We start from the raw sequence: 18,116 nt of genomic DNA, 5'->3' as shown, positions 1-18,116 counted from the left end.
CTGGCAACGGTTCTGTGTGAAAAATTAAAGTGCCCCAATATGTAAACATTATTTCAGCTTAATGCTATTACTTTATTTGGGGACTTTAAGTACCAAAAAACATCTGTTAAACTACCAAAGTTCACATTCTTACGAATGTATTCTCAATGGGCAGATGACAAATTAAAGTTTCACTGTTCTCCAAGTGAGAATTTTCTAGGATTTTGTAATAATGGTAGTCTAATAATCTCCTTTACAGCAATGGTAAAGTCATACACCACTGTTAGGCTTTGAATTCCTTCATTAGATTAAATATTTAGGTTCCACAAGAGATAAAAGTAGATATAGTAGGTGGGCTCAAAGAAAATAAGAAGAAACAATGACTTTGTAGGGAAGAATCATAGAGAAGTGATCCTTGTAGAAACTTATGAATTATTTAAATGGTGGTAAAAACTCACTGAGAAAACTACCAGATGCTGTTTATAACTCAGGACAACGACAACAACAAGAAGAATAAATGGCACAAGTTCATAACAAGTATGGACAAGAAGCTTATACACATATCATTAAATTCTAGTGCAAGATAGTAAACTTCATCTCCTTGGGTAAGTTCTCATTAAAAATGATGAAAAAAAAAATCACAGAGATGGAAAGCAGGAAACATTGCTATTCTTGAACCAGAAATACTATGACATAGAGCAAACAGCACTGGAATAATGGAAATGCAGGTTGAGGAGAAAAGCAGAATGGAATTCAATATAAATGCAAGAGAGAGCATTTCCTGGGATTGGTCCAATCCTTGACAGGGAAATCCAGAGGAAACCCAAACTCAAAGGCAAGAGGTACTAGGACAAGAAACTGACTGTGGAGCAACCTGGAGGTCCCCCACTTCCTTTAGTGGCTGACTACAGATTTTTCCCTCAAAATATAGTCCACAAGAACAACTCTCTAAATGAAGTCGAGAATCAACTGAGGGGAAGACAGATCCCGATTAGGTGTGTTGATTTGATAGAGGAAAGTGAAGCAAATTTCTAAATGCCTCAGATTTCCTCAAAGTGCGTGGAGAAAAACAGAAGGAAAGGTCACTCCACATTAACTGAAATACAGTAAAGTCCTGTCTCCAAATACAGCATCCTTTCTTAGACCTTGAGAGGGCTCCTAGTTTGCCCACCCACTCTGAAGGGAATCCTAGGTTTCTACCTGATCCTGCCTATATACCCACATAACACTATAATCAACCCCTACCCTCTTTCAAAGGGAAAGATATGTGAAGAAAATCAGTGGCATAAAAAAGAAAAAAGATGAAATAATAGAAAAAAATATCCATAGAAGAATCAGAGTTAATACCAGAAATGTAAGAGAACTTTAAAAAACTGTCTAACTAGTATCTTCTGAAAGATTCATAAAGATATTCTATATATTATATCCATTAAATGAGAGCACACTGATATGGAAAAGGAGAAATCAGAAAATAAAAGACGTATTGAACAAAACAAATGTGTTGTCAAAATAGTGAAGTTCATGTACCAGTTTGAACAGTATCTCCCCAAAATTCATGTGCACCTCAAACCTCAAAACATGACCTTATTTTGAAATACCATCTTTGTAGAGATAATTAGCTAAGCTAAGATGTGGTAATATTGGATTATTATGGGCTATAATACAATAATTGGCATCTTTATTTTTTTTTCAACGTTTATTTATTTTTGGGACAGAGAGAGACAGAGCATGAACGGGGGAGGGGCAGAGAGAGAGGCAGACACAGAATCGGAAACAGGCTCCAGGCTCTGAGCCATCAGCCCAGAGCCCGACGCAGGGCTCGAACTCACGGACCGCGAGATCGTGACCTGGCTGAAGTCGGACGCTTAACCGACTGCGCCACCCAGGCGCCCCAATAATTGGCATCTTTATAAGAACTAAATGAAACACAGAAATGCAAAGGGAAGACCAGCACGTGAAAACAGAAACAGAGATTGGAGTGATGCATCTACAAGCCTAGGAACCCCCAAATTACCAGCAACCACCAGAAGCTAGGAGAGCCATGGAACAGTATTTCCCTCAGAAACTCCAGAAGAAACCAATCCTGCTGAAACCTGAATTTCAGATTTCTACCCTCCAGAACTGTGAGAGAATAAATTTCTGTTTCTTCAAGACATCAAGCTTGTAGTAATTTGCTACCGTAGCTTTGGGAAAATAATCTAGTCAGTTAAGCGCTATAATACTGCGTTTGCAAAGTGATATGGACATTCAGGAAGAAACTACTTTTGAGAGAGTTTAGAAGGTGTCAAGTAAGACTTGATAATTACACAGGATACTAAAACATTGAGTAAACCTATTACAGCCAGGAGGAGAAAGTATTCCAAGCAGTAGAAAACTGTATGCAAATGCAGAGCAACGTGAACACATACCTGAAATTCAGAAATGGCAAAACATGTGGTCTGACTTCAGTCAGTATTTTACTGGTGGATTATGAGAGGTATTATTAGAAACATAGGTAGTGGACGGATTCTGAAGAGTCGGGCAAAACAGAGTATACCTCAATATGCCAGCCATAAAGGGATTTGAAACAAGAAAATGGCATGGTATATTTATGCTTTGGAAGGAATTACTCTGCCTTGGACCTGAGGTCACCATCTTCTTCCTTGCTTTCATTTTGTTTTGCTTCCTCACTATAATTGCTCCTTCCTGGACTTTTTTCTAAAGGAAATATTTATTTGAAGTAAGTTTCTAAGGAGTATTTAGAGCCAAGGAATCTCATTAGAATTTTTTGGATCCTCAGTTCAGTGTGAGCTTCTAGCTTTGGAGTCTACATTAGATAGTCAACTTAGAAATTATGCAAAAGTTAATATTTTCTTGGGCCTCAAACCAAAATAATAACAATGCAAAGCTAACATTTCTTCTAAAGAGGACTTCTTAGTCCTCACCACCTTTTTATGGTGGGGAATTATTGTAACCAAAAATTTTAAGGGACATACTTGCATCTAATTTCACAACCATAAAATCTATGAAATGGCTGTCTATAATTGGGTAATTGGTATTGAAATATAAAATAAAACTTACAAAACATAATACAAAATATTATAGTGTTAAGTCCCTTGAAAGAAGAACTACTGATAAACCAGACTCTTAAATCATGTAATCACAGAATCTTGGATTGGAAAAAAGTCAGAAGGTTTTGCTTGTCTCGCTGTGCGACAAAAACTAGAAAGACATTCTTGATTTCTCTCTCTGCCTCATTCACTGCACCTAATCAATCAACAATTCCACTTTAACTATGTTCATTTTACTTCATCCGTCTGGCCACTGTCTTAATTCATGTCACCAGTATTTCTTACCTGGATTACTACTGCAATAACATGCTAAACTACAGTCCTCCTGACAAATTTGCACTCCTCGGCACCAGCCCAATCCCCTCTTCAGGTACAAAGGTTTCAGAAGGATATTCCCAATTACAAATCTGTATGCCATTGCTCCATTAAAAATTCTTCAAGAGCTCCCGCATTACCACCAGAGGAAGACCAGACCCTCTCAACAGAGCTTACCAAAATTTTGATCCAATCTCAGCTTCTGTCTCCTGCTACATCTCACGATCCCTTACACAGTGCTGCAGCTGTCCTGAGTTACTTACAGTATCTTGCACAGACCATGCCTTCTTTCCCTTTTAGAATTTCGTGCAGGCTTTCTCTCCATCTGAAAAGTCCAGCTACCTCCTCTCCATCCTCTGGTACCAAGAGAGACATTTCCTCCAGGAGGTTTTTTCCAACCTTACCAAGACTATGTTAACTTCCAAAATACGCTACGCCTGCTTCTCCTGGAGATCTCATGTCGTTGCACTGTCACTTCCCTTTTGTTGTTCTCTTCCAGGAGACCACAAACTTCTTAAAGGCAGGAAATATGCCTTCACCTTGCCAGTTGCAAAATGCCTGGCATATAATACATACATGTTAGATATTGTCCTAATTAATCACTACTTATTCTTGGGGGATAAAATTGAGTACCTACAATTTCCCAGACAGTTATCCAGTATCCACATGAGAAATATCAGGAACAAACAACTTATATTTTCATGAACTTTCTAAATTCCAGAAAGCTTCCTCAAATTGTGCTATTGCAACCACACCATAATAGATGATGATGATGATGATGATGATGATGATGATGATGATGTTGATAGAACTGACATTTACGGAAACAGGCACTATGCTGAATTCTTTTTTTTTTATGGTTTTTTTTTTTTTTTTTTGAGACAGAGTGTGAGCGGGGTAGGTGCAGAAAGAGAGGGGCACAGAGGATCTGAAGTGGGCTCCAGCTGACAGCAGAGAGCCTGATGCTGGGCTCGAATTCATGAACTATGAGATCATGAACTGAGCCGAAGTCAGATCTCAACCAACTGAACCACCCAGGTGCCCAAAGGATTCTTAACATGAATATACTCAGTCCTCAGTCTACTTTCATAACAATCCTTTAAGTCAGATACTATTATTTCCAGTCCAGATGAAAAGTAAAAGGGTTAGAGAAGCAAATTTATGAAAGTTACACAGCAAGCAAATGGTGGAGTCAGGATTCAAACGCAGCCAACTGAGTCTAGCCCTTAGCATTAATTCACTCCCACCTCAAAACCAAATGTCAGAGAGCCCGTCTTTCAACTCTTTGGCCTTAAAAAGATCTGTAATAAAATAATAATAATAATAATAATTAATACAATTAAAAAATAAAAATCTAGGGGCGCCTGGGTGGCGCAGTCGGTTAAGCGTCCGACTTCAGCCAGGTCATGATCTCACGGTCCGTGAGTTCGAGCCCCGCGTCGGGCTCTGGGCTGATGGCTCAGAGCCTGGAGCCTGTTTCCGATTCTGTGTCTCCCTCTCTCTCTGCCCCTCCCCCATTCATGCTCTGTCTCTCTCTGTCCCAAAAATAAATAAACGTTGAAAAAAAAAAAAAAAAGATTTAAAAAAATAAATAAATAAAAAATAAATAAATAAAAAAAATAAAAATCTAGTGAAATTTGTTTTAAAATGGCTTCCAAATTCATCTGTCAATGGAACTCTTTTGAGGAACAACCCTTGTTAATATCCTGGAGAACTGCAGATCTATAAAATGCACTTTGGGAAATAATGGTCTAAGCATGATTATTGTCCCAATTCACTGTTAAATTGCATTTGCTCTTGCAACGGTCACATCAAAGTACTGGCATGTACTGGGCTAGGAGCCAACTGCAGCCCCAAAGATGCTCACTTGATCTGAATCTTATCCAAATCTGACTACTGAATTTGAATCTCTGGAGTGAAACCCAAGGAACAAAATTCAGTCATCATCTTACATTATTTCTAGGCACATCTAAGATTCAGAACCACTGTTCTGGAATACACTGTGTTTTCCAAATAATAGTGTTCAGTCTTGCCCTGGACTGGGTATCTCACACCTTATCAGGAAATCTCCTTTCTAAGCCTTTCACTTCCAGATCCTTTCACTTCCAGTTTCAATCTTTCTTACCTCTCAAGCCTCTTCTCTGGCCCTCTGGTCTTTCTAGTACCATGGCATGGCATTCCTCTATGTTTGCACACTACTCAGTTGACCTTCCTCTTGATTGCTGGAAAACACTTATCTTTTGGAAGTTAACTAAAATGTCATCTCCTCTGTAAAGTGGGTCCCTCCTCAGTCTGTGTGTTCATACTACACTAATGTCTCTATTGTGGCGTTTAATGTATTGTATCGTAACTATGGATGTACAAGTCTTCTTTTTCAACAGAATACAAGTGTCTTAAAAGGAAATGTCAAACTTTAGCCCTTCTTGCTTACTCAGTACAAACTAGTCCTGGCCAATAGTTGAAGCTCAATAATTGTCAGCTAAGAGATTCGAAAGCATTTTAAAGCTTTTGTCTTTGGTGCTTGGTTCTTGTCCAGTTTGTTTAGCTAGAGAGAAATGTAATAACACCCGATGACAACACGTTATTTCATAAGCCAATCAATACAAGCTAAGGGAGAGGAAACACAAAAGGTTGTTGGTAAAGAAACCAAACGCTGAACTGAAAGTCAACTACTCAGAAATAATGTTACCAAGAAACTATCTAAGATAGAGAAGTCAGATGAATTAAATCAATGATTGATAAATAAATAGAAGAATGAACAGATTTTGAAAACCAATACTCAGTACAGTAAAAAAAAAAAAAAAAAAACTAAAGAACTCAGACTGCACATTACAAATTGAATTGAACAGCACACTCAGTCACTCAGTTAAACAACCCTGTTTTTGTATTGAAACTAATCAATTTTGAATGTCATTGAAGACTATTAGTGAATTAAAATATGCTTGATTTCATTAACTTTCTTGAATTTTATACCTCTGGCAGTGTACTCTAAATATCAAAGCACCGTCAACACCTTATGAACCTGGAAATTAAGCATAAGCTCAAAATATTTCTCAATCATGATAAAGATATAATAGTCCTTCAACTTCTATATGACTGTGATAGGTTCACCAGGCCCGATCATAAAATTCCAATAGCTTAAAAAAAATACTTGCAGCTTACATTCTGTTTATACAAAAAAAGGGCCAGCTAAGGCTCTTTTCTCTCCACTTCCTACTCAATTTATATGAAAGACAAGTTTTATTAAAGATATTTTAGAAACCTTCATAATGGCCTTCTCATTGCTTACCTCAAGAGAGAAGCAAGGCAATTCAGATGATAAATCAAACTATAATAGTAAGGAAGTTTATTCTTGCTATGATTACTTTGTTATTGTTTCCAATACAATTATTACACAATATTCACCTTTAGTAAATAGCACTTTATCGTAAATCAATAAACATAAAAATATCAAATTAAGCAACCCTATATTTGAATTTCTGTTGTATAATTTGCAAACACAGACACAAATTTTACATAAATTCTGAATAATTTCTGCTGTTTTCATTGAACCCAATCTGACAAACCACTCAACAAATAACTTTATTCTGGTTCAAACAGTTTTTGCTTAAACATGTTGTCTTAAATTTAGAATTAACAATATTATTTGGATATATCAACAAAATTACTTATAATCACTATTTTTAAAATGTATTTGTATTTTATCATTTAGTGAACAACTTAAAAATTCTGGACAAAGTATTGGTGTAAAGTAAAACCAAAAGGTGGCTTATTTTCATCTCTGGAACTCTCCATAGAGACATCTCAAACGAGAGAACACCTTCCATTGCTGAGGCAAAATCACAGAACACCAGCCAAGAAAGGCTATATTGACCTTTGCTTCAATTTTCAAAGATGTCAGCAATGTTGTAAGATACATAAAGAATAGCAAAACTCTAGGATCTGATAGCAAATCACCAGGGTCTTCAAACAGAAAGTAAAGAAGACATTACTGAGGCGTCTACATAGAATTTCTTGATACATGGAACTCTAAGGAAATGTCAGATTACAAAGATGTCCTTAGTATTATGAACTTCCAAAGGAAAAGGTCAGTCAAGTGACTGCATAAATTATTTAGAGTGTCTTTTCCCAATACCACCAGCAACACTTTGGCCCAACTTCTTCTGTTTTGGTTCCTGTAAAATTCATTATCTCAAACACCCCCAAATTTTAATGCTGTTTTACATTTCATCACAGTCTGGTAAGCACCACCTTTGACAAACTGTCCACTGAAGAAAGGCTAAAGGAAAAGTTTTTCTGCCCTGTATTTACTGACCTGACAACAACATCCAATCTCATTTGCAGATCTTAACAAGAGCTCCAAACCTTTCACTCCACTGACTCACCCGTTATCTTGTGTAAAACCACTATAATCTGGTTAATTACATGTGAGAACACAATGCTCTATAAAATATATTAACCATTACTAACAGAGTGAACTATGTTCACACTGATAGATTCCCAAGGCAATAAATCAAGTAAGAGTAGAGAAACATATTATAAAAGGCACACACACACAATGGGATAAAGGGAAATAATAGGAGGTAAATGCATAAGCAGGTTAGTTTTGAGGCCTTAAAGGTAGTAAAGCAGTAAGATGTAGAACTGGTAGAGAAGGCAGCAATGGAAGGCTGTACCTGGAGGGGAGTCTGGAAATAAAGTGAATACATAAAACAGTAACAATTTCCCCGCTATGACTAAGCAACAGAATAGGGAAAGGGCAGACCCTACCCATGCTATTCTTAACATGCTTGCTGCTTCCTAAGAGCTAAAGATTGCACATCTAACGTTAAACACAGTGCAGACTAAGCAACTGAGATTGAATGGGATAAATCAGAAGGTCTAAATTCTAGCCTTGCTACTGTCGCAAGCTAGCCATAGCTATGAACAAGTGAGTTGCCTCTTCCATGAATTGAGGCAATTGTGCCAAGTGATCACCAGTGTCCTTCCGATTCTATGTCTAATGAACACCAGAAGTCTGTCATATATAACAGTAATCCATCTCACTTAAAGAGCATATATTTTGGATACATATACGTATAATACATACACACACGCACACACACACTAATATTCTCAAATCAAAACTTCAAGCCATATTCCTACAAAATTCTTTCATTGCTTAAACATATAAAAATTTTATAAACCTATCCCCTGAGTACGCATCTATGTTAACGACAATGAATGTATCCTCTTTTTATGTAAACATGTATATCTTGAAATAGAAAAACTATTTTCCCAAAAGAGAAATATAGAACACTATATAATACATATATATTTACCTTTAATTCATTAATGGGTACATTAAAATATAAATTTAAGTATGTTAGACAGCATTCTATTCTCTATGTTTATTCTAATAAAAGGAGTTATGAAAGATATTAGAACTCAATAATTTGACATTATTTTGTAAACACTTAAATGTGTGTTAGGCATATCTGTAAATCCTCAAGTGAATAAGACTTTTCCTTCTGTATAAGATGCAGGAAAGGGAAAAGGATGGTGTCTTTGACAAGACACTTTTCAAATGGAAATAAAACGGAGATTATCTAATCAGTTATCCTTGTGGTGGATGGATATACACCTGCACTGAATCTCAGATTTAGGAAATGACGGAGCCAATCATCTTTATGGGTTTCATGACTGAGCCACAGCAAAATGATTTCCTGAGATCAATATGTGGTTGAGGGAAAGCTGTTTTCAATGGGAACAGGAAGCTAGGAGCTAACCTGTTTCTATGGTAACCAGAGCAGCAGCTACCCAACAGCTGTAGGGAAAAAAAAAGGGCAGAAAGTTATAAGTGTGAAAAAAACAAACAAGAAAAAAATCAATACTGGTTTACCTCATTAGTGTAATGGTCCTTAGAGTACAATCACAATGAGGGCAGACATTTTGTTTCTCCCCCGCCCTCTCCCCAGGGTTTTTAGCAATCAGTATCTTATTTTTCCTCCAAACCTCAAAATCTAAAAGCTGGAAAGAAGTTTGGACACTAGCTAGCCCAATGTGTCATTTTCTTTTTTCCAGAATAAGTCAAAGGAAAGCAAGACTCAAGAAGATGAAGTAAATTCTCCAAGGTCACACCACTGGTTGTGAAATCTAGTTTAGTGTGTGGGTCTCATATATCCCACCCAGGCAGTTTTCCAATACTGCTTCCATATATTCTCTCCTCCTGCTCTCTCCTCCACCTAAATACCCACATTTTAGTCACTTTCTGTGAAAACATTGACTATATGATATTAAAATTAATGACCACCCTTCAACCTATAAGTAAAAGCAGTGCTACCTATTCATATATATTTATATGAGAGAGATTGCTTTTTGAAAAAGAGTCTGAAATTATGTCCTTCATACTGAAAAAGAGTCCTTCATATTTCAAAAAGAAGTGGATTAAGTTTGTATAATATATTGATGGTTATTGTTTACACTACGTTGCCGCTACATATTTCCTTCTGGAGATCTGTGCTTATCTTTCATCAGTCCTTTAGTGCCCTTTACTATTTCATTTAGACATGTTTTTAAAGGTTGCCATAATAAAAGGATATGACTCGGAAGTTCAAAAAATATGAGGCCTGAAAGTGCATTTTTTGTAGTAGTAAAAATAAATGATAATGATATACATTGTCAAATGGGAAAGGTTGATCTGCATGTTTCTGTATAAGGCTACACATTCCTTGTGTTCAGCTGCTTTGAAAATAAGGCTCTCAATAGAGAAGAATTTCTTTGACTTGCATTAGTTTTGTCAACTCAAGTCTACAAATGAGCTTTTAGCAAAATATCACAGAATAAAGTCATACCTAATCTTTCCAACTACATTCACCTTTGGCATGCCTAATACTCAGCAGTGAATTAAATCACCTAGTTTGTGATCAAATACACAACTGAAAATATAATTTTCCATTGAACTTACTTGATTCTTTTTTTTTTTTTAATTTACATCCAGGTTAGTTAGCATATAGTGCAATAATGATTCCAAGAAGGAAGAACTTATTTGACTGTTTTAATGATGTATTGAATTAGTTACTCTCTGAACCTATCCAATACTCAGAATAGAAGCATAAAGTTAATTACTTTGTGAGCTCTACAGTTAGCGGCCTGGAAAGAGTCAAAGGACACTTACATGTTTATATGGGCAAATGCAAAAACACCAGACATTACAGCACACTTTTTTCAGGGGTCTGAAGTTTGGATTAGTATTGTCATATAGTTGGCCATGACTTTTAATTAAAATGGAAAGGAGATGAGGACCCTAAATAATTTGGTTGTTTTGTATAAGTACAGCCTTCATCACATTGTCCAACAATATTACAAAGACAGAGCCTATAAATCATTGTAAAAACAGAAAAACCAAGATAACACTTTCATCATAAAATAAAGACTAACAATACCTTAACACCACCATTTCTAAATAGAATGTCTTCCTGAATGTGTCAGGCAATATTTCCATTTTTTTTTTGAAAAAAATTTATCTATAATATCCCTGGAATTTTTTTTGCATTTCTTAATTTAATAGATAATGTTTTTAGAAAATGTTTTATTATAGAGTGGTGAGATTATTGAGGGCAAAAGACTATATCTTCTCCATGTATTCTGATAACTGACATAGTTGAGTGACTGCATAACCAATACTCACTGATTAAATATTCTAAAAATTCTAATAATTGACAATAATTTTTTATGAACAAGCTATATTTGGCCAATAATACTTTAAACTTCAGCAATACTTACAAAAGAAATATTAATACTTTTTTCTTTAATCTTAATATGTGACTCAAATAGTCCATTCCTTTTTATAATTTTTTATCTTAAGCGTTACACTCAAATCTGGCAAACAGTTATTTAGATCGCTTCTTTCCTATTTTATCTGTGGTTTGAGGAAGAGGAAAAAATAATCCATAAAAAGTAAATTAAATATGTACAATTCTGAATCCAATTCTATATATTGAAATTTAAATTTTAATAGTTTCAAGGAGTATATTTTAATAAATCTGTGGAAATAAATGAATTTAAAATTACTAATGAGTATTTTCAAAATCTAACAAATGATTGATTCCCTATCATAGCCCATGGATGATTCAGGATGATCTGCACATAATGATAAAGGCTGGAGAACATACATAAAATGATCTGGACCCAAAGACCAAAAAGCCAACATCTTAAATGTGGTTCCATGGCAGTTATTCTTTCTATGCTCTTTAAAGGTAAAAGAAAAACAAAATGCCCTATCACCTAACCAAAGATAAACAAGTGACCGAGGAAGAGCGAGGAGAAACATAACTGCTTTCAGCTCCTTAATATTGGGAACAAATTATTTAAAATATTTTGATTCTGGTATGTTGACCTTATCTTATTTTTTTTTCACTTCTAAAAAATCCAGAAGTTCAATCAAAGAATTTCGGCCTGGCACCTGTCCACTTACCTACGATATAATGTTTTCAGAAGAAAGCACATACAACCTTCATTTCTCTTAAACTTAGATATTAAATTGGGAAATATACAATGCAAAACATTTTCACAAATACATCTACGCATCCTTGATTTTTGCTATTTGTAAATTTCACCCAATGGCATCAACAGAATAATTTCTCCTTTTATTTCCTGATCTCATTTTTTTTCAGAACAGGTTTCCATGACCACTTATATTTGATTTCTTATAAATTTCTATTTGGAATACTATTCTTACAAATTCATTTAAGTATAAAATATAAACTTTTTTACCAAGTTAAGCTGAACAATTTTGACCTTTTGAATATGTATTTACATCATAAATTTAAAGCAATAGAGGAGGGAGAAATGCCAACCAAAACAAAAAGCAAGAATACAATGTTACAAAATTCAGCTAATTATCTATCCAGTTCCTATCACCGTGGTTTCATTCTGGCACTTTAGTTCATAAAAGTTAGAAATAAAACATATCTGTTATATAATTGAGCCAATCTCCTCAATATTGGGAAAAGATAAAGACATTGATGACAGGTATAAAAAATTGAAATAGGAATTCAGCCACTTAAAATTATTCATCTCAAGTATATCAATAAAAGATGAACTAATGTAAAAAAAGTAAAGAGAGTTTATAAAAGTTAAATACTTAACTTCTACTAAGAATGAGACTTGTGGAAGTAAGACCACAGCTGAAGCAAACCACTTGATAATTGACTTATGTCTCCTAGAATCATGTCCATGCAAAATATTAATTTCATCCTGTTGACCTCCCAATGTAATATTATTTATCAAACTAGTCAGATAACATTAAGTCAGGCCATCATCTGAACTAAAATGTTCATATAAAAATATTAAATCACATTTCAGTAAAATGGTGACTTCTGATTACTCTTTTTAGGCAACCCCCAATAACTTGAAAAGGGATTTCCCTGAAGACAAGCCCCACAAATGTTAGCCAATCTGAAAGATAGCAAAACATCACATATCAAATGGTCAATAAAAATGCGAAGTTCAAACAGGTTCAAGAAGTTAATTCAAATCCCGTATTTTGACTCTAATGGTGGGTGGTGCAGGGTAAAACCTCTACCAAAGACCTCTACCGAAGGTCATAGATGACCTTTCAAAGTTAGAATTCTAGTAAGCGTCTTATCCTGCATTAAATCTCAAGAGCAACATGATCTGCAGATTTCATAAACCAGTCAGTTATAATCAGTGGTTATGGTAAAAAGGGCCTGGGGAAGACGTCATGAGACCTCCAGCATAATTTTGGATCTGCTATTAACTTGCTGTATGACCTTGGCCATCACTTAGCATCTGCAGTCTTCATTTTCCTCATCTATAAAATAAAGGGTCTTCATGAAGTGACCTCAAGGAAACTTTCCAGATCTGTGATTCTCACCTGATTCTACTTCTAATGGCTCTTTGACCTTGTGTTAATCTCTAATACATCTGTGTTCTTTCCTCACCTAAAATGGCTACATGTCAAACCCTACTACTGTTACAATGAAATCTTAGGAACATTTTTTTAAAACTATTTTCAAGTTAATAGTCTACCCTTTAATCAATAATCAATAAAGTCAATTTCCATAGCAATAATAAAAATGAAACACCATCTTAAAGTTTTTGCTATGTAATCTAGGCCACAATGAAATCTATTATATTATCATGAGGCAAGATAATAAAACATTCTGTCTTTTTTTATAGCATGCAATCTGGAAAAAAAAAATCACACAATGAGCCTGAAAACAAATTCAGATTATCTTTTTAGCCACCAAGTGGAAAGAGTATTGTGGCACTCAGCTGGAATAAAAAACAAAAAAACAAAAAAACAAAAAAAAAAAACCCAACCACAGATGTAATGGTCATGAGTCTTTGATTTAATTTAAGTAAATATGCACTTGTTTTTGTTTTTGTTTTGAAATCCAACTCTTGTTGAATTTATAGAATGGTCTTAACAGGAAGAGTTCAGAGTTGAAGTTATTAATTCCATATTCAAACACTAAAATTTATGTATGCATTTAAATGCCAGATCCAACAGAGGAGCAATGCTTAAAATTGTCTCATTCATATTCTATTTCAAACTGAAAACAAAACATATCCTCAGACTTCTACAGTGGTATCAGAAGCACATCTTCTGACAAGTTATCAGATAGACAGCTGCACAATATCTCAGATGCAGAGACTTCTGACATACAGAAAAAGACAATAATGAGGATGGAGCCATAGTGAAGCTGCCTTGGGGGTATTTTTTCCCAGTGTCAGAAGCAAACCAGACACACGCAGTTGCAAAGATTTAACTAAATACAGTACTCTGTGCTCATGTATAATTAAAAAACATTCACATACTGTATAATTTTTTGGTTATTTATATTTCTTTTATTCCCTTTAAACTGGAGAAACCAGTATTGGTTACTTTTATAGTCCCTTCATGGGATTCTGAAAAATTAATTGGGAGTCTCAAGGACTAAATTTAAACTGTCATTCAAGCTAGAAACTGAAAAGAAAAAAAATTGAGGATGGACTCACAATCTGAAGAGTAAAATAAAGTTTGCCACAATCTAAATTACCCAGATTTAGACAATCGGACTAACCTAGCATCACCAAGTGACCAAATCAGAGTCAACCTGTAAGAAACCAGATACAGCCCAAGGGGAAAACGACCAGCTCCCAATTTCAACGTGCAGGTGGGGTCCCTGCTCAACTCACTGGGACAAACAATTCAGCTTTCTTCCCCCTTGGAAGGAGACAGGCCCAAATAGCACTCAGGAGAGTCTCTTCACAAAGCGACCCCGCTGGCCCACCCTCTCCCCACCCAGCCACACAGGTATATTCCATTTTCCCTTCTCTGTCTTCAGATTAGATCCCTAATTGGAGCCACTGCTCTGAGTGGGTCAGATGTGGAGTGTCAGGCCTTCCTTACTGAAAATGTCAAATCGTGATGACCAGAAGGCCTAAAGAAACATCCAAACTAACGAAAAAGTTGGAACAAAAGAGTCAGGAAAAACAAAACAAAACAAAACAAAAAAAAAAAAACCCTCAAGGTGAAGCGCGACACCAGTTTCAGGACAAGGTTCCGGACAGACTTGCACCGAGAGGTCGACCTTTGCCCTTCAGTTCCCATCTGCTAGAGTAAATCTGTTTGAGTTGAGGACAGGTGGAGGATAGAGGGGGCGGGGAGGATGGCGGCCAGGGTCCCGGAGTTTACCTTGCACCAGACGGGCTGCTAATCTCATCCTTAGGGAGCCCAGGTTCCCTTCTCCCTCCCACCCCCTCCCGCACCCCAGAGGCCCTTGGTGGAAGAGAACCGAGAGTTGGGAAGGAGCTGGAGCAGAGGGAAGGGGGCGGTTCTGGCCTTACCCTGGCGGCTCTGGACGAGTAGGGGTCCTCGAAAAGGGCCCACATGCGGGGCTGCAGCCTCCTCCAGCGGCCAGACTTGCCGTCGGGGCCCCCCAGGCCCGCGGCGTCCTCGATGCCCAGCCTCTTGGCCGCCAGGTCTTCGTCGTCGCCGGGGTCGCCGCCGATGAGGTCGGGGGTCTCGAAGATGTCGAGCGCCTCCTCGGCGTCGCGGTGCTGCCGGTAGGTCATCCAGCAGCAGGGCTCCACGTCCGTCTCGTCGATGCCCCAGAAGGCCAGCTCCTCCTCGAAGAGCGGCCCGCACACGTCGGCGGGGCAGTGCAGCTTGCCCGTGCGGTAGTAGTTGAGCACGTAGGCAAAGACGCCCGGGTGCCGGTCGAAGAAGAACTCGCGGCCGCCGCCGCGGGGGCTGCAGTTGCCCGCGCCGCCCTCAAAGCAGCCGCCCGGCCCGGGAGACAGTGGGGGCGGTCGCGGCGGCGGCGACAGCGAAGGGGGCGACGGCTGCAGCTTGTCGCCCGCCGCCGTCAGGCAGTCGCCCGGGGGCTCGGAGGCGGCGAGCAGGGCCAGGCGCGTCCCAGGCAGGGTCTTGAGGGTGCTGCGGTAGGTCTCGTGTCGGGTGCCCCCGACATTGAGGATCACCCTCTCGTTGTTCTCGATCTTGCCCATCTCTGTGGCTCAGACATGACTGGGGGGGGGAGGCGAACACAGCGCCAAGTTAAAGATCTCGGCCGTCAGAGCCGCGCCGTGACCCCCACCCCCACTCCCAGCGCGAGTCCCAGGAGGCAGGGCTGGAGACGGGCGAGGGGCAAAGGACCCTCCCAGGAGGAAACGCGCGCCCAGCTATGTCCCCGCCTCTAGCAGCACACGTTCCCCGGGCTTCCAGAAAACTGAGGTGGTCTAAGCTCCCTGACCTTCCAGGACACCTTCTTCCTGGCCTCCCACCTTTCTCCCCTTGCTCTGATCTCTCCTACTTCGTCTTTTCACCCTTCACTTCCCTCCCCTCTCACAAATAACCGGCTCCTAGGTCCTAACCCCCACCCCTCCTCTCTCTCCAGACCCCTCCTCCCTTGCCCCCTTTCTCTCCTCCTGCCCTGGCCCCTCTCTTCCGCTTTCCTAGACCCTCTCTGCGCCCCCCCGGCCTGGAGGCAGTTCTCTTAGGCAACGAGTTTCCTCCACGGAGACAACTTGGTGGTGCTGGGTGAGAGCCCCCGGACGGGGCGGCGAGCCCCCCAGTGCGCGCGTACCCTCGGGACTCTGGACGGCTCGCAGCGCCCCGGCACTCAGGGCACCCTTTGCGTGCCCTGTTCCCGGTTCACCTCCACTCTCCCTCACGGACCAGGCACAAAGACTGAACGCTGAAGTCAAAGCACAAAAATCTCCCTGCTGTTGCCTTTCACCAAGGAGACCTGTGACTAATTTCCTGATCCAATTTCCTTTTCACATTGTTGTTGTTGTTGTTGTTGTTGTTGTTGTTGTTAATATTATTATTACTTGGGAAAGGAAACCACTAACTAGGATACATTTTTTGAGAATACGAGTGATCAACGCATCCCACCCCATCCCCCCTCCCCAAGAAAAACAAACGCTTGGGGGATGGAGGGTGGGGGCTTGCTTTCTAGGAGGGGCGAGGCCCTGGGAAAAGCCGCTGGAGGCACACCCCCTGGATCCCTGAGCTGACAGCGTCCCGGTTTCCAGTCTCCCAGCCACCTCTCCCCAGGGCTTCACCTCCACATTCCTATTGCGGAATGTGGGGGGATGCCTGCCTGCAGGGTCAGCATGCCCTTCCCGGCAGATCACCCCCTTCCCCTCCCGCCCCCAGATACCTTAACGAGACCGACAGAAAAGTGGTTCTGCTTTGGTTTCCGAGTGGACGAGCTTCTCCGGGCAGCCGGACTGAGTCCTGACACCCAGCCGAGCAGCCCTGCTCCAACGAGAAACTACTTGTTGGCGTTTTCCGGGTTCAGGTGGTTGGGCCGCTCCTCCGGGCGCTGGGGTCGCGGAGCCAGCCCCCGCCGGCCGCCGGCCGCGCTCCCCGCCTTCATTCTGCGAGCTGCGGGCTCGCCCCGCGCCAGCCTCGGCGCCCAGAGTCACCATCGCGCAGGGCTGGGCAAACCATGGAGCTCGGGGCGGGTCCAGCCGGCGCTCCGCGACCCCGCCGGGAGCTGGCACCGCGGCTGGCCGTGGCCGCGGCGGAGCTGACCGCAGGTCGAGAGAGCTCGCCCACTTGCTGGGGAAGTCCCCCGGCTCCGACCTGGACCTGCAGGTTTTGCTTCTCCCCCGCAAGCAGCTGCCGCTAGAGCGGTCCCTTCCGCACCACTCGCCGTCAACCACCAGCGCCAGAGCACAGAGCTCGGGAAAGGGTGGGTGGGTGGGTGGGTGGGTCTGGGGAAGCTCTCTTGTACCAACCAGGTTCATATATTTTTCTTCCGTGAAGCTCTATCCCCACCCTCTCTGGAGCTTCTGCCTGCCTTATTTACACCCCACGCTCCACACCCTTTCTCTTCCCACTGCCCCACCCCTCCCAACAAGTGACAGAGCATCTCTAAGACCAATTCCATTTTTTTTTTTTTTCCTTAATGACAGCTGAGAGGAGAGAGAGGTCTACTTACAGGTGACAAGTGAGTCTTGTTTCTCGAGTCTTACACATGGCTCTGGCTTGCTCTTTCCAGTCAAATGTAGGTCTCCAGTCACCACATCATGGTTACATAAAACAAAACAAGTTTAAAAAGTTTATTCCAGGAACATAATGCTCTAGCAAGTGAATATTCAGAGTTCTCTATCAGAAGCTACAGAGGCGAGCTACAGATATCCAAGTACCAAAGGAATTATCTAATTGCTCAATTCCTCTCTCAAATTTTATTGGGCCTTGTATAGTTTGCTAGGGCTGCCATAACAAAGTACCACAAACTGGACTGTTGAAACAGTAGAAATATTACCTCC

At 40.0% G+C, this 18,116-nt stretch overlaps 1 protein-coding gene across 16 annotated transcripts in view; it reads right to left on the bottom strand.

The window, feature by feature from the left end:
• KCNC2 (potassium voltage-gated channel subfamily C member 2) overlaps positions 1–17,896 on the bottom strand; it is a 200,126-nt gene extending 182,230 nt beyond the window's left edge. For 2 of the 16 annotated variants that reach the window (XM_040491407.1, XM_040491408.1), the window contains exons 1-2: positions 17,000–17,281; positions 15,180–15,861 (exon numbers count right to left, since the gene is read on the bottom strand). In XM_040491407.1, the coding sequence (XP_040347341.1) occupies positions 15,180–15,842 (663 nt within the window). In that variant the 5' untranslated portion in view covers positions 15,843–15,861; positions 17,000–17,281. Of the gene's footprint in view, positions 1–15,179; positions 15,862–16,420; positions 16,550–16,999; positions 17,291–17,785 lie in introns of those variants that run through there. The other 14 variants (XM_040491399.1, XM_040491400.1, XM_040491394.1 and 11 more) reach the window with 13 other exon arrangements.
• Between the last annotated feature and the right edge of the window lie 220 nt (positions 17,897–18,116).

Source organism: Herpailurus yagouaroundi, unplaced genomic scaffold, assembly GCF_014898765.1.
Source record: "Herpailurus yagouaroundi ecotype Mexico unplaced genomic scaffold, PumYag 182, whole genome shotgun sequence".
Taxonomy (NCBI): Eukaryota; Metazoa; Chordata; class Mammalia; order Carnivora; family Felidae; genus Herpailurus; species Herpailurus yagouaroundi.
Note: the sequence above shows the minus strand (reverse complement) of the source record. Positions and strands in the feature narration are given on the sequence as shown.